At 47.0% G+C, this 16,211-nt stretch overlaps 1 protein-coding gene across 1 annotated transcript in view; it reads left to right on the top strand.

Moving 5' to 3' along the window:
* The window catches only part of SEPTIN9 (septin 9), a gene marked incomplete at its 5' end in the record, with an annotated part of 133,312 nt that overhangs the window by 13,419 nt on the left and 103,682 nt on the right, over positions 1-16,211 (top strand). The window contains one exon of the mRNA XM_080629684.1: positions 11,225-11,281. Within this exon, the coding sequence (XP_080485810.1) occupies positions 11,225-11,281 (57 nt within the window). The remainder of the gene's footprint in view (positions 1-11,224; positions 11,282-16,211) is intronic.

Raw genomic sequence — 16,211 nt, forward strand, 5'->3', positions numbered from 1 at the left:
GCAGCCTGTCTCCAGCCAGTCGCTGTCAGATGAATCACCCTATCTTCCACCTCCATCTCAGGATGGAAGTGACTCACTGGCTACAGAGCCTGTCTCCTCTGTTGACTGTGGAGAGTTTCTGGGGCTCCCATGCAGATGTTTAACACGCAAACGCTCAGGTGGGCGCTGCCCAAACTCACAGGTGTCTGTGACTCCCAAGGAGTCAAACCCAGGTCTCTGAAGACCTCTGGTTATGATCCTAAGTAGTAGGCATCATTCCTACGCAGACACCAAAGCACGTGGCCATCAGCTTGCAGCAGTGGTGCAGTGAGTGACTGCTTGGTGTAACAGCAGGTTTCCAAAGGAGCAGCAGCATCCCTCCATGCAGCTGGGGCTGCTTCCTCTGATCTGCTCGAGACACAGCTGATTGAGGAACAGGCACCATTTCAGATCTAATGTCTCAGAAATGGTAAATGCATTTAGTCTGTACCGGCAAACATTTTTCTCTGGCTCCAAAACTGCTCACAAAAGAGGTGCTTTCATGGAGAGGAAGAGGGGTGCCAACAGGAAGCCTGATGAGACAACACAGAAACATTTTCTACCCATGATCTCAGCTGCTGGAGATAAGGCTGGAATTCTGACATCCCCCAGAGCATCCTCCCTTGGCCCTTTGTTGATCCCACTGCTCAGGCCAGGGGAGGGAGGTACCCGCACAGGCGATGCTCACCACAGAGAATGCAAATAGTCAGGACAGGTTTGGGCTAGAGGGACATGGCAGTGCCATGGATCCCCTCTGGACAAGAGGTGTTGGAGTCCTCTGACTGCAAGAGATGCCATTGGGGAAAGGTCGGCTTTGTGTAATAAACTCTGGTGATGGTATAGAGGTCATAAGAAGTGGCCTGAGTATCCAGACAAAGACCTTTCAGGTTTGGCTGGCAGCTGCCTGGGCATGTGTTGTAGTGGGTCAAACGCTATGGCTCATTACTTATGGCATAAGGTGTAAGACCATGTTGCGAATCCTCTCCTGTGCTGCTGCTTATTGTTCAAGGTCTTGGTGGTGCTGGGGTTGGTGCATGGAGATTTGGGTTACTTAGTAGTTGCAGGCTGAGCTTTCCAAGGAGAATCTACCCCAACACAAATCACATCCCAGCCCTGTGCCTACCCGTGTATTCGTTACGCAAGTGGCAGCAATTGCCTTTGTTGTTGTGAGGATTTTCATAGCAGAGGCTGAAGATTTGTATCACTGGGGTGAGTGACTCAAGGGAGGGTTCTGGATTGGGCCCAGATCTCTGCTGCCCAGCTCCGTTACACCGAGCATGCCATGTTCCATGTACAATGCTGCCTTTCAGCCAGACCCACAGAATAGGCTTTGTGTCTCCTTGTGTGAGCCGTGTTTCAAGAGAGAAAAGCTTCCTTAGAGGCTGCAAGCAGTGCTCCATGGCTTGAAACGGTTTTCACCTGTGCCAGGACTGATTTCACTCTGCCCTTTGCCAGGACTGAGCTCTTTGGTGGTGCCAGGTGCTTTACCTTCCCCTTGCTGGCAGCTGCAGAAACCCATTAGAGGAGCGAGTTGCACTGGGACCACTTGGTACCTGGGGAGAGGAATGTGTCATCATGGAGTTGTATCAAGTAGAGGTGGTTCCTACACATGGGGTTTATTTAAATGAACTTATTGTTAGTTTTCCTGCCGCCCCTCTGTAGAGCTGACTGTTGGAGAGCATGGCTTGGCAGAAAGGTAGGTGTTGGTCTAGAGTTATTTAGTCCCTTACAAAGGTTTAAAAGGGTAAGCCAATAAGATTTTGTCACTTATGTATTGATTCTACATCTTAGTTTTAAATTAATTTAGTGCATTTGTGCTGGGTACCTTTCTCCTCTGATGTGCAGAAGCAGAACACAGCAGGCATATTTTGTTGATATTTTCATAGTTCTCCATTAAATGCATTTGAATGTTTCATATGAAAGAGACTGGGAGAGGGGGAGCTCAGAGGAAATTTAATCTCAGTATTAACTGCTGACCCCTCACAGATTACAGCCTTCAGGCACTCCTGTAATTGACTTTAGGACTGTTGTTGCTCTTTCTGTGGGTGTCTGACTTGGAGATGGAAGAGAGAACGGTAATTGCAGCATCTCTTTAGATGGAGATGGAGTTATACTGCAGTTTGTAAAGCCCTTTTGCAAACTTTATTGTACACTGATCTGCAACATTAGGCACTCAACTATGTCCTAAACACTGGCTCAAGTTCCATTTCGATTTCTCTACTGCAGCCACTATTAAATATAATTGTAAGATATAGGCAAAACCATTCAAAGACTGTTACTACCTTCTGAAACTGGATTGCCTTGGCTACTTCTGACGCAGACTTAATAGGAGAAACCCTTCAATTGCACGGGTCCAGGGCTTCCTTGTAGTCTAAGATTGCAACTTTCCTTCTTTCCTGATAGTTAAGAACAGCAGACATTATCTCAGTAATCTATGGATAGTGCCTGAATCATTCTTTACAGTACAGTTAAAATGTAAAAACATTAAATAATATACCCCTCCTGCTCCTATAAGCAGGGGAAGTGTTTGACACCTCATTTTACTGGCAGAGAAAAGGATGTGTGGAGGAGGAAAGTTACGTGCAGCGAGTCATGGTAGAGCTGTGATGGTGGCTGAGCTGTTTCTGAGTCCTCTGCCTGCAGATGCCTTTGCCCCCACAGCCGAGTTGCTCCTCCCTCACCATCCATCCACCTCAGCATCTTCCTAGGGCAGGTTGGCTTCCAATAAGCAGAGAATCAAGATGTGATTGGAGTTGGGGTTAAAAATTGATGTTAGAATGTGGATGTTTGGTGTCCTGAGGGAGCAGCTGTAGTTCTGAGCTTAAATTTTTGTGTGTAGGGCTACCCATGCAGCTGATTCCTGACCCGCAGCTTTGATCCTGGGATTTCTGACCTTCAGGCAATTCTGCGAAACATCAGAGTATCACAGGGGTCGGATCAAAGCCATCCAGGCTCACTGTTGTATGAACATAGGATTGTAAAGTGTGTGCGTTTAGGCTGCTGCTACACTAGGGGTGCTTGGGTGAAAGGGCCGCAGTTAGCATTTGTAGCCCAAAGTACATTTGTGTGGATGTTTGATGCATTGAGAAATGTGATCATCATCTGTTGGAACTTAATGTTTTTGCAAGATTACCTGTTCTCAATCAAGCGTCCAGACAGCTGGTAAATCTTGACTCTGTCTGTTTGTCTAGATTTCTGGCTAGGGAGGAAATGGGATTTGGTGATAGAGGTCCCTTGGCTTCTTCTTTACCTGTCTCTGTTTCCTTCATCTGGATGTTACATGGCTGCAGTGGAGCATCTTCCGTACTGCATGGAGGAAAAGGCGCTTTGTCACAAGACTGGAGTGAGACTTTGGCTTGAATGTTAGTATCTAAGTAAAACCCCTGGCTGAGTTTTTCCTTTTGCTGTGTCTTCAGAGACAGACACTGGTCTCAAAACCAAAGGCTACCCCTTATCTCCTCCAGCTGTGAATGAACAGTTGCTCACTAAGGCTGGGGAGTCCAAACTGGCCAGGTTTGGCTGCTCTGGCTGTCCTGTCAGCTACAGACCAAGCAGCCCAGTGGGTCACCCAGGCTCAGGAGAACCCTTAACCTCTGCCCTTTGTCGTCTGCAGCCCTCTGGCTACTGAGCTGCTGCTTCTTTGTTCTCAGCTTTTCCCCTTTATACACCCCCAACCATCTCTGGGAAAAATCAACATTTGCCTTTCGGAGCCTGGCAAACAGAAGGGGTCTGTATTACATCCTGATGGCAGCCCCAGGCTTGCAGAGCTCCAATGATAAATCCAGTAATGTTTGTTGCAGGGGGACCCTCTGAAATACAAGATTGGGAGTTCTGTGTGTCTGAAACAAGAGCAGGGGAGCAGTGAACAGTCATGGAGCAAATGCTGTGGCTGGAAAATAGAATGTGGATTGCATTGCGGTTACAAGAAGGTGGCAAGAAATTGATTTAAACATTTCAGGAAGGATGATTGAATTGTTTTACAGATTGCTGGTTAGTGTGCTGAAGCTGTGCACTGTGTCAGGGTGAAGCAGAGAGCCAGATGCTGGGCTAGGAAGTTTGCACCAGGAGTTCTGTTGTGTGGTCAGAGCCAGAGCATTACTGGCCCACGCAGAGCGGGGAGGAGAGCTGTGGGGTGGTTTGGGAGTATTTGATCGATATGGAAATAGCACATTGCAGTTTCAGAATTCATTTCCCCTCCTTCAAATCTGACAGAGGTTTTCTCCAACTAATCCGTAGTCATTGCCTGAGGAAGCTAGGTGTACTCTTAAGTCTGGATGCTGGAAATATTTGGGGCTTTTTGGAAGGCTAAGGATGAGCAGTGCTCATTTGTTTTGTTCTTTGTTTCCATAGTGCTCTGCATGCTAAGCCTTATCCCTTGTCCATTCAGGCTCCTGAGGGCTCTTGTGCTATTAATGTTAATCAGTAACTAACACATTGCTAGCTTGCTGAAGCTCTTGTGGCAGCTGGTTAATGTAAGAATTTGATTGTTTCCTTCTTTGAGCAAGGCTGCAGCTTGGATGAGTTCAGGCACCTTCCCCTCTTCCCATCTCTACTGGAGAGCTGCAGGTTCTGCAAATCCAAGCTGCTCTTGCAATGGCTTTGTGAGCTCTGTGCCATATTCCTGCAAAACACTCCTTATTTTGGGAAGATACCATGAGGACACTGTTAGTTGTGGTTCTTCGTATTCTTACTTCTGTCTTGGATTTCAAAAGCTAAGGAATGTGAGAGTGTGATGAAGATAGGTTAAGTTTAGAGGGACAAGTTCTCTTGTGTGCTTGGCTTCAACAGTGAACTGGAAGTGATTTTAGACATGCCATTCGTTACCAAGTCCATTCCCAATCAGTATAGCTTCACAAGAACAGCTTTCTGTTCATTTACAAACCCTTTTCCCTCCCTCCTGAGGGAAAAACTGACAATATATACAAAAGACCCATTTTTCCGGTCCCTTCCAGTTTGTGTGGATACTTGCATTAGAAATACACATTTACACAAGTCATTGATGTGTCAGCATGGTGATGTGGCATTCCTTGTGCTGCCCGGCCACATTACTGAAAGGTTCTCACCAGAAAGCTCCCAGCTGATGACTAACATGCTTTTTCCTATGAAAAACTGCTTGTGCTAATTTATTTTGTTGTGCTTTCATGGTTGTCCAGCATATCTCTGGATGACTATCAGCTGCAAGGGATTTGTGGGTAGTAAAGACCAGATGATCACAAAGAGCAGTGAAATGATCTTGTTATTTCTATCAAGCATCTGAGGATTGAGTTTGCTCACCTCAGAACAAATGCACAAGGAACAGGCTGGGTCTCTGTGCTGTTTGAAGGCCATTTTAACTATTGAGCAACTTGCCAAAGCACTTGGGGTCACTCCAGCGTTTTAATCTTGACATTGAGATTGAATGTTTCGGAAAAGCCAAGACTTTGTTCAAGCGCGAGCTTGAATTCATGGTGACCGGATAAAAATGTGTGGTGTGGATTTTGCAGGTCAGTCCAAGCAATTTTCTGGCCTTGAGCTCTAGGAATGAAATAACTGATTTCCTGAGGATTACTGCAGTTTAATTTGAGTTAAAGTCTTAAAGGAAAGCCTGAACTTGAGCCAAGGTTAAGGTGCTGGGTCCCCTGTCATCTTCTACAGCCATGTGCAAGACTGGTTCTTCTACCTAACTCACCTCTTTGCTGTGGCCAGGAGCTCTGGGAAGGCCACTGCTGGGTTTGGGGAAGCCTGTCTAACACTGGAAAAATTGAGGCTTAATTCTTTCTGCCTCTTATCATTAGGGCAAGTTTTCGGAGCATTTTTTTAGTGTTTGGCACCTAAAAGAAGTGTAACATTGTGGTAGGAATATATTCATCTAGATAATGTCAATTTTCCTGTGGTTTCCTTGAGGGTTATCTGTAATCCACGCTTGGGCTGGGTTCTTTCTATGTGTGAACTCATGGCTCCACTTGTGTCAATAGTGCTATGTTGATTAGCAGTGTTGTCTGGCCTCAGCCTGATGATATTCAGCTCCCACGTGAGGGAAATGGTTGCTGGTGGTTTAGGTTGTATGGTCTATACCTATAGACCTTCAACCTAGACACATGCAGCTTGTTGGTGCACCCGTGTGGTGGCAACTGTGTTGGAGGAGGTAGTGATCTGTTCCTGAGCCTGTAAGCAGTGCACCTTGGGAACAGCATCCCTCCATTCCATCAGAATCCTACACCCCAGGAGGGGGTGCTTTGTAAAGAATCCTATTACATAGAATCCGGAAAAGTGTTTTTTATTCTTCAGTGCATGTTTCTGATTAGTGCTGGAAATGAACATGAATATTTTCCCCATATTCCTTTTGAGTTTATTGTTGCAAATGGATTTCAAGTTAATGGAAGTGAAGTAGTAATTGTGTGGTTCGTTGGATTTGGGCTTGAAGTGATAGAGATCCTCATTCCTTTGCTACTCTGCAGACAGATGTCTCTCCCTTGCAGAACTCGGCTCTACCAGACCCCCTCTGCCCTCACTGTGACACCCACAGCTTCCTGTGCAGGGCTCTGCCTCTGAAGATGACGTCCTATGCAAGCATTAAAGCTTTGCAGCTCAATATCCAGCAGCTGGGTTGTGCAGTGTGGACCAAACCATGTCTGAGTTATCCTCCTTCTGTTAATAGCTCCAGGCCTCGGTACTGATAAGGTCTTCTCCAGCTTTTTATCTAAGGAGATTTTAGAGCTTGTCTATGTGAAGCAGGATGAAATACAGGGGCTGCTGAAGGCAATCTCTTGTCCACTGACTGGGTAGTACCTGTGAAGTAGATAAAAAGAGAGATTTCACACGTTCTGTGGTCCTGAGAGTGTTGCAGTGAATATATACATCCTGAAAGGGAGTGTGAAACTGTCCCAGCAGTCCGCACTGGTCCCTGTGCCAGCTCTGCATCCGCTGCAGGGCAAATGAAGTGATAACCTTTCTGTCATCTTCTATCCGTCCTACCTGTGACAACAGGATGGCTTGAGGGGATGGCAAAGGGCAAGTTAGATTAGAGGAGGCAAGGCTGTGCCTCTGCACAGTGCACAGGCTGGAGCAGATCCTGCCCTGGAGTGGATCAACTGTAAATGTCAGCCTTTGCTTTAAAAACTGCTGGTGCTGTGTAAGTGCTGTAGACACCTCTGAAGTGTTGTTCTGCTGAGGGTTCTCCCACCACCGCAGTGCCAAATCTGAAGTCTAGGGGTGGCTCATGACTAAGCCCAGACCTGTACACCCAGGAGATTGCTCTGGGAAACTGAGAGTGCAGAAATCTCCACAGGAGGAAGCTGGTCTTGAACGGAGACATCTCCGGTGCTGTCTGGACACCCTGCCACTTTTGTGCTGGGTGAAGAAGCAAGCTGCATTATCTGACCTCAGACCCACTAGCAAATACATTTAACAGAAGCAAGAGTCATGCTGGCAGCTCAGCTGAGCTGGTGCTGCTTTGCTGACTCCAGCACAGTGAGGGATGTCTCATGCTAGTTTTGGCTCATCCCTTTCCAACAAGACTTTGGTTTGATTTGGGTTCTTTTGTTCGTTTGGTTTTTGTTTTTACTGGACTGTGTAGAGAGAGCAAGTTCCTGGGTTACATCCTCCATTGTTTGTCTTCATCCTGTGGTTTCTATTGATAATGGAAATTGCTCATTTGTTCTTTTGATATTTACATCATGTGAGTGTAGCTGCCTGGCTCACTTACTGTGAGAAGGGAATAAATCTCAAGTGGCCTGTCTCGTTTTTATCTGCATCCATACAAAGTTCAGGGTGTATCATGTGAGAACTGGTGTATTTTGGAGAATGTACATGTTGACCGTATTGGAGGTGAACATCTCTGGTGGTTCCCTTTGGAGCTCTAGGGAAAAGTCACTCTGTAGCAAGGACAGTTTCTCCAGACAGGCTGGATTCAGTCCCCCTCTGCATCAGGGCAAGTACCTGTAAGATGCTTCTGTTTCCATACTGGGATGCTTTACATCCATGGGGTGCTTTATCAGTAGCTGCAAGAAGCATGAAATAGTAGAATGTTTGTTCCAGAGTAAGGAAGGAATGGTTTAAACGTGAGCCTGGCAGGAATCTTGCTTACACTGACACAGCCCACTTGGAGCAATTCTTAGCTTCCTGTATGGGAGAGCCCAGTGAAGCCCAGTGTCCTTTGCTGCTGCTGCCTTTCTGCTGTGCCATATGGTCCCAGCCTATGGATCTGGAGGGAATTAGCTGTTGATTATAAAATGAGAAAAAACAGTGCTCAGCCAGTGAGCCAAGGTGAGGCTGAGCTCTGGGAATGTTCTCACTCCATCCTGCTGCAGCACATCCGCTGAGATGAATGAACTGTTCTTGGACTGACCAATTTTAGCTATTCGACTCTTCCATTTTAGAGGCATTCTGTCGGGGACATGGGGAAGCATTCCTCATTTCAGCTAAATAAAGCATATTTCATTATGTTCCTTAGTCCTGTGCACTACAATAAATTTATAGCATGGCTTAAGGGCATTTGAACTGCGTTAAGAGAGAAGACTCATAGACACTGTGTCTGGGATGGAAGCCTTTGATTTTCCTTTCACAGCTCAAAGCTGGGGCTCAGCCTGCTGCTTCCATGCTATAAATAGAGGTAACCCCAGAGCACGCTCAGCATGCTGATGCTCTCTATCCTGCCCGCAGTGCTGCCTCCCTGGCAGGGTGTTCAGAGCAACTTATTTTTAGCAGTTGTTTTCTCCTTTTTTTCCTTTTTTTCTCTTTTCTCTTTTTCCCCCCTCTTCTCTTTTCCCCTCCTCTTTTCTTTTCCCTTTTCCTTTCTTTTTTCCCTTCCTTTTTCCTTTTTTTTACAGATCTTCTCTTGTCTTGCTAGGCTGCCAGCTTTCTCTGCTGTTTATCTGCTTTCCAGGATTGTGCATGGCTCCTCCCTTGTTGGAGGGGCAGTGGGACACCACGCACAGCAAGTTTGGCTTGGATTCCATAGTGCTCCCTCCTCTTCCCAGATTGAAGCAGTGCTATTTAAAACTCTGTTGAGCAGAGGAAATACCCCTTTTCATTCTTGCTAGTTTAATCCCTTTGCTTATTGTCCAGCAGATCTGATAGAGCAGGGTAGAAATCCTGACTATACACCAGCAAGAAGCAGTAGACGGAGGGGAGAAAATACCTGAGAAAAAAATGTCAGGGATTGGGTTTAATAGAAAAAATAATATTTAAAATTTATAATGCTGGTTGTAGTGCCGGCCTCTGGAAACTTCAGCCCTTCTCTCACTGTCAGTAATGGAAACTGCTTGCTGAGTGATGTGTGGAGCAGCACTCTGCCCTGTTGCAACGCAGATAAAGCTCTGGAGAACACAGGCTGGGTGGTCACGCCTGTGTGTGGGCTGTCCCACCTCTATTTCTGACCCTTCTGCTGTGGGACTCTTTGAGGGGCAGAGCTGAGTTGGGCGATGGCTCTCGTGGTGCTTGCCGTGGGTTCTCCTTGTGCTGCCTCAGTTAGGCAGCATTGCTGCTTTCCTGGGCCAGCCCTGTGGTTCAGCCACATGATGCGGTAGACACAGAGGCTTTTTATGTTAGAAAAGGAAAGGGAGAGAGAGAATGAACCTGCATATAAATATATGTAAGCAAAAGGTTCCGAGCATGAGATGCTTTTTCCATGTTGAGTTGCCAGGCAGCTCTTTCCTTCCCTTCCTCCAGCCCAGGGCTCATTGCTATGAAAGTTTTCCTGCCTTTATGTACTTTTTTGTTTTTTTCTTGTATGATGCAATCTTCCAGCTGACAGGGTTTGTGAGGCTGTGGCTGTGTTACAAATCACAGTTTAGGGGTGTTCTACAACTTAAATTGGTGCTGCTTTAATCCCTGTGACTCCATTCTGGAGCTTGACAGCTGCAGCATTTGATCAGAGATGATGGACACCATCCTAGACCTGTTGTTCCTCTAGCAAGACCCACAGAGACTGAAGAGGTGCCAGACCTTTTGGGAATTCCTGTATCAGGATATCCTAGCTTTTGGGGTAGTTTCAGAGTATAACATCCCACAGGAGGTGCTTCACTGCATTCATTTGTGTCACCTTTTATTGTGTCAAGAAAAGAGAAACCGAGGCAGTAATCGACATCTGGTTTCTGTGCATGGCTAGGGTTTAACCAAAAGCTTGCTAAGTTGAAGTTTGGTTCTTGCTGAGATTTTCAGCATCCCTGGGAAAGGAATGTTGTGGCAGTCGCCACGTTACAAAGAGGCAGCTGGAATGGCAGAGAAGTTAAATGAGTTGCTGATGGATTTGAATGCTGCTGTAGCCAGGAGGTCCCACTGGCTTGCCTGGAGTCTGGGAGGCAGGCAGGGAGTTACTGATTACTTTCTGAACTGAGTATGGGAATGGAGGAGACAGGTGTGTCTGGGGTTTGTCTTTCAATGTAATGTATGATGTAGGGTACCTTAAGATGTTCACGTATCTTCCTTCAGCATGGTACTTATGCATTAAGCATGTGCTAACCCAATGAATATGATGAATATTTTTCTTTGTTAAAAAAGATGGAGCACAATTAGCTCAACATCTGGATCACTGTGGTATGGTTTAGCATCTGCCTGGAACATGCAGTGCATCCCTTGTTCCAGCTGGTCTAACCTCACGACAGGGTTCTTGTACATGATGTGTTCCCATGATGCTGGGTGAAGTCCAGCCAAAAATGAACCTCCCTCCTTCCCCCCGTTTGCTTTCCTGTAGTGCTGAATGCGGGAGCTGCTGCTGTCCTTGCAGCTGAGTTTGCTGGCGAGGCCAAGCACATCTGGGATGTGATCTCTGTGCAGGAGCTTCTTTGCTGAGCTCTCTGCCAGGGCAGGGCATGTGCTGGTCCTTACATGCCTGTGCTTCCCTCTCTCAGCAAGGAAACCTGTCTCTGGAAGCATTGCACTTGTCTCCAGGATAAAACATCCTGAAGCGAGATGTGAATGTGTGTGTCCTACTTAAGGGTTTCAAAAGTTATCTCTGGTGTTTCTGGAAAGCGTAAATATGTTTGTGGGTTTGCTATGTTTGAATAATAATGTTCGACATCTTCAGGGAAAGGTGGAGGTCTCTCTTCAGGTGGTTTTCTTTTTAAAATAACATATAACATCCCTTCAATTGCAGAGATCATTACACAGAGCAGATTCCCAACAGAAAATGTGCCTTGCCAGATACAGAGTCAGAGTGGGGGGATTGCTCCACATACTACATTCACGTGAACTCCTTTGGCCCATTCAAATCTTCTTCTTGCCTTAGGAATCAGCCGGACTTCCAGTGGGAGACCTCGGAGGCTCAGTGACCAGACAAGTCCAAGTAAGCTCCAGGAATTTCTCTCTCTGAAGCTTCCTCATCCAATAAAAAAGTATAAACTAAAAACTGAGAGAACACAAGAGGTAACTGTCCGGGATCACATTGCCTGCCTCCTGTCCTATGGCTGTGGTTTGAAAGTCAAAGCTGCCTGCTGGTAAATGCAGAGCTCTACTGTCGAGAGCAATATATATGAACCAGTGCGTATATATTAACACACACACCAAAAAAAATCCCAACCCTGAACTATGAACATGAGAAATGTAAAATAAAAGGGTAATCAATTACTGAATAATGGATCCAGAGAGAATAATTAGAAATCCCCATCTCAATTCAAGGGGTCTAACACAGGGCACCAGACAGCAGCAATGGCCCGAGGTTGAAATACAGCTTTAGTAATTAGCAGCTCTTTCGTACTCTCCATAGCTATTATTTTTTATTGGATGTGGAGATTTATGGGTTATACGTGCTTGTGACTCAATTTACACTCCTAATTGCAGCTTAATGTTTCTGAAGCTGTTTCTGATTCGGAAGGAAACAGGTGGGAAGGATTTTGTCTTGGAAAAGGTGTTTTCCTGCCTCGGGAAAACAATAGCAGAAGTCTTGGTGCTTGTGAGTACCTGAGCCCATCTGCTCTGCTTGCAGGTGCTTGACGTGTGTTGGGACTGCCCAGGGACAGAGACACATCCCTGGTGCTTACCTGCATTGTCCTCACCCAAATAATCCTCTTTGAGTAGAAAATTTCACTGTTCTTGTCTGAAATACTCAAAAGGAAGCTGAGACAGCCCATTTCTGGGAGTTTCAATTTCCTGGCCCCTTTTGCTGGCTGTGCTGGCCCCTCCGATGAACCTGTACTGCTCCACAGGAAAGCGTCTGTCTCTAGAATCAGGATCCGTTGTACATCAGATACATTCATTTTCTCAGCAGGTGCTTTGCTGCAATTGAAATCTTTCTTCACATTTCCTTCACTGAGATGTGTGTCTTCCCCTTGGCATTGCCTTCTCTGGGATTTTCACTGGGATGCTGATAGTGGTCTCTGCTGCTTGCTGTAATCAGTCTGTCCCCGCAAGAACCTCACTCACCTTCTCCTCACCTCACTCTGGCCATGCCTAGCTCAGGGATTTCATCCTCTTGGATGCTCTGTCACTCACAGTTGCTCCCTGGGGGCTTGATTTGTTATTCAATTCATCTTCTCAGCCCTCATATCCTGTCTCAGCTCCCAGATGTACTTATCAAAACAGTTGTTTCCAGCTTTTCCCTCTGTGTGGGTGGGAGGAGAAAGCCACCCTCAGGACGCTGTCCTGGAGTGGTGACTTCAGCGCTTTGCTGTATAGAAGCATCAGCACATGTGGAATGGGGATTAGTCACAGACATCTGGTTAAGCATGTGCTTAAATGCCCTGGGAGCCGTAAGGCTGTCTGCCTGGCCCTCGTCAAACACCCATGAGAAGCACGGGGACAGGTATTCACATTCTGGCACAGATAAGGGTGATGGAGACATGGCATGCTGTGCCGCTGACCTGCTGCTGGCACACTTGCTGCTTTGCATCTGGAGCTTCTCAGCTGTGCACTGTCACCATCTCCAACCCTGATGCTGTGGTGTACCAGTGGGAGGATGTAAATATGGTCAGAGCAGGCCACTTGTCCCCAGACTAATGTCAAAAGCCAGGAAAAATGCATTGAGCAATAATTTAGTGTGGAATCGTGGTATTGGTCTGGGGGTTAAAGCTTCATGGCAGTGGTTGTTCAGTGCAAAGGAAAGCTGTATTTTGAAGCTGGTGCTTCAAAACTCAGCCACCAGTGCAGAAACTGGTAGTTTTGAACCGAAGTGCAGGTTTATTTTCTGCATGTGCAAAAACCAAAGTTGCAGTCTCAGCCCTGGCACCGTGTGTCTTCATATATCTATGTCTGAGGACAGAAGGGAGAGTTGGTACAGCTCCAGAGGTAACTGGCGTGTAGAGAATCTGAACTGAAAGACACAGCACATTTGTTCAAGCTTGTTTTCTTTAGCCTCTAATTACATACTTTGGCACTTTTCTGGTGAGAGACCTTTTAAATGTTAATATTTTTTTCCATGTTAAAGTCAAATGAGCAGGTCAGTACTCCAGCCTGGATTGCAGTAAATATTTAGGACTCCATACAACTGCAGCTCAATTTCCCCTTGTTTCAAGTCCAAACGTTCCCCTCTGCACATCTGGCCTTGCACCCAGAAGCTTTTATTCCTGTAAAAGATAAATTGGGGTTGGGATGACTGAGCAGGCATTGCAAGTGAGGCACTGCAGAAGGGGTTGCTTTGGGCTCTTTGCCACCCTAAACATTGCCACCCTAGTTCTTGGGATCTAAATACTACACAGTCATCCACACACCGTGTATTGCTTTCAGACAGGCATTGATAGCAGGAACTTGGAAATCTGGTGTTGATCTATTTTGGAAACCTTATTCTGTGATGCTTCTCAGTTTTGCTCATCCCTGTGAAAGTGATTGTATGGCATTGGCATCCAGTGTTGCTCATTTAACAGTGATTCCAGGGCTTTGGAGATGAGGTGTTTGGTTTGTATGGGCCTGCTGCATACTGCCAGGTAAGCTAATGAGGTGGACTCGTCTAGGCTGGTCAGTGGAGAGAGCTGGGGTCTATTAGGGCTCTCAGACACTTTCTGACTTTAGAAAGGGAAGAATACGCTTCTTGGAGGAATCCATAGCCCTATAGGATTATGTGGGACCATAATTTATTTAGGTATCTACATTTAGGGATATGTGAATCCTGTGCTTTGGCTTAGTTTTCCTTTGGCTGCAAAAGTGAAGTTCCTATCACCTGTACCTGAGGAACCTCTCCAGGTTCCCTGTAGCCCCTTTAGGCACTGGAGCTGCTCTAAGGTCTACCCTTAAGCTCTCTCAGCCTGGCTCCAGAGCAGAGCTGCTCCAGCCCTTGCAGCATCTCCGTGGCCTCCTCTGGCCTCGCTCCAACAGCTCCAAGTCCCTCTGGTGCTGCTGCCCCAGAGCTGGATCAGGGCTGCAGGGGGAATCTCCCCAGAGTGGAGCAGAGGGGGAGAATCCCCTCCATGAGCTGCTGCTCACACTCTGGGAATGCAGCTCAGCACACAGAGGGTTCTGGGCTCAAGTGCACGCTGAAGCCAGGTCATGGGGAGCTTCTGCTCACCAAACACCCCAAGGTCCTTCTCCTCAGGGCTGCTCTCAATCCAGTCTCTGCCCAGCCTCTGTTTGAGCTGGGGATTGCTCTGACCCAGGGGCAGGACCTTGCACTTGGTTTTGTTGAACTTCATGAGGTTCTCACAGGGCCACCTCTCGAGCCTGTCCAGCTCCTCCTGGATGGCATCCATTCCCTCCAGCATGTCAACCACACTAGTGAAGAATGGTATGTCAGGGAAGTTACTCGCACTTCATTTTTCTACAGCTGTACCAGATGAATTTGAAAGTGGGAAGTATTTGCTGACATTTGCCATCCGGAGCAGCAATGTGTTCCCCAGCCGGCCACAAAACAGCCCCAGAGCAGTTGGAGTGGTAGAAATCAGCATCATATTCCTGTTGGGCAGCCAGCTGTGCTCTGTACTTTGATTTGTTTCCAGCCTACAATTCAGTTTTTGCTAAGAGGAAGGAATTTCCCTGGCAGGAATAAAGCAGGAGGGTCCAGAAAAAAGGTAGAGTTTACTGATTTAGCTAAACCAGCATGTTTTTTTCTGTAGGTGCATGCAAGGAAGAGGATGCCTTCCAGTTGTGTGGCAGCAGGACTGCTCCAGGACCAGTGCTATTGGTGGGTCAGGTGCTTTGTTCAGGAGAGATCCCAAAGGGATGGGAGGGGAGCAGGTGCCTCAGCTTTCCTGTTTCAGCCTTTGGCTGCATGGCTGCCTGGAGCAGGGGCAGGCAGCCAGGGCCAGCTGCACTCCAGGGCAGGCACAGCTCTTCCATCCAAAACAGACAGGGCGCAAGCGGCCCCACTTCCGCATCATCAGCACTTGGCTGAGGGTCAACCACAACTTGTGCTGGTGCTTTTTGGAAGCATAGGGCATAATTCAGAGGCATGAAGCTCAAGGCTGGCTATCTGGGTTGCATTGGAAAGGGGCACTCGCTGATGTCATGAAACCTGCATTGGGGCAGTTTGTCTCATAATCACAGAATAAAAGACTGGTTTGGGCTGGAAGGGACCTTAAAGCTCATCCAGTTCCAACCCCTGCCACAGGCAGGGGCACCTTCCACTAGAGCAGGGTGCCCCAAGCCCCGTCCAACCTGGCCTTGAACACTGTCGGGGATGGGGCATTCACAGCTTCCTTCATCAGCCTGTTCCAGTGTCTCACCACCCTCACAGTAATGTCTAAATACTTTCCTCGGGTATAAAGTGGAGGCATTCCCATACCAGACATGTTGATGCACTAGCTCAAGACTCTTGTCCACCCTTTAGGTTGATGATGGTAGATGTGGTGGTCAGAAGCCACAGTGTGTGGGCTGCATATGCAGGATGACTGAGATGGTTCAAAGATGTTGATCGTGGCTTCAGCCTGTGACCTTTGGCTCGGGGCACAAGCTCTAAGATCCCACTGACCATGATGGGCACAGTTTAAATGAGCATCATCACCTCAACAGGGTCAACAGGATTTCAGCAGGGTTCACGAATTTGGGATGCTCCAAATTCAGGCAGTGAGTTAAAAGTAGATGTGGTGATAGATCTTGTTTCCATCTCTCCATTTAGTACCTACCTTGAGGATCGTCTTCTCTCTTCATGCCTGGAGACTGTAAGAGAGCAGCTGTAGAAACTGGTTTATGTGAGGTTGTGAGTTAACCAGAAGAGTAGAAATAAGCAAATGTCAAAAGCCAGGGGCTCCCTAGTCGAGCGTACATGATTCCTGTTACACAAGCTAATTCAGAGTGCTCTAAAAACCATCAGCTTTTGGAGGCTTTTTCCCAGGGAAATGCTGCCAGGACTG

This window comes from Psittacula echo (genome assembly GCF_963264785.1).
Source record: "Psittacula echo genome assembly, chromosome: 14".
NCBI lineage: Eukaryota > Metazoa > Chordata > Aves > Psittaciformes > Psittacidae > Psittacula > Psittacula echo.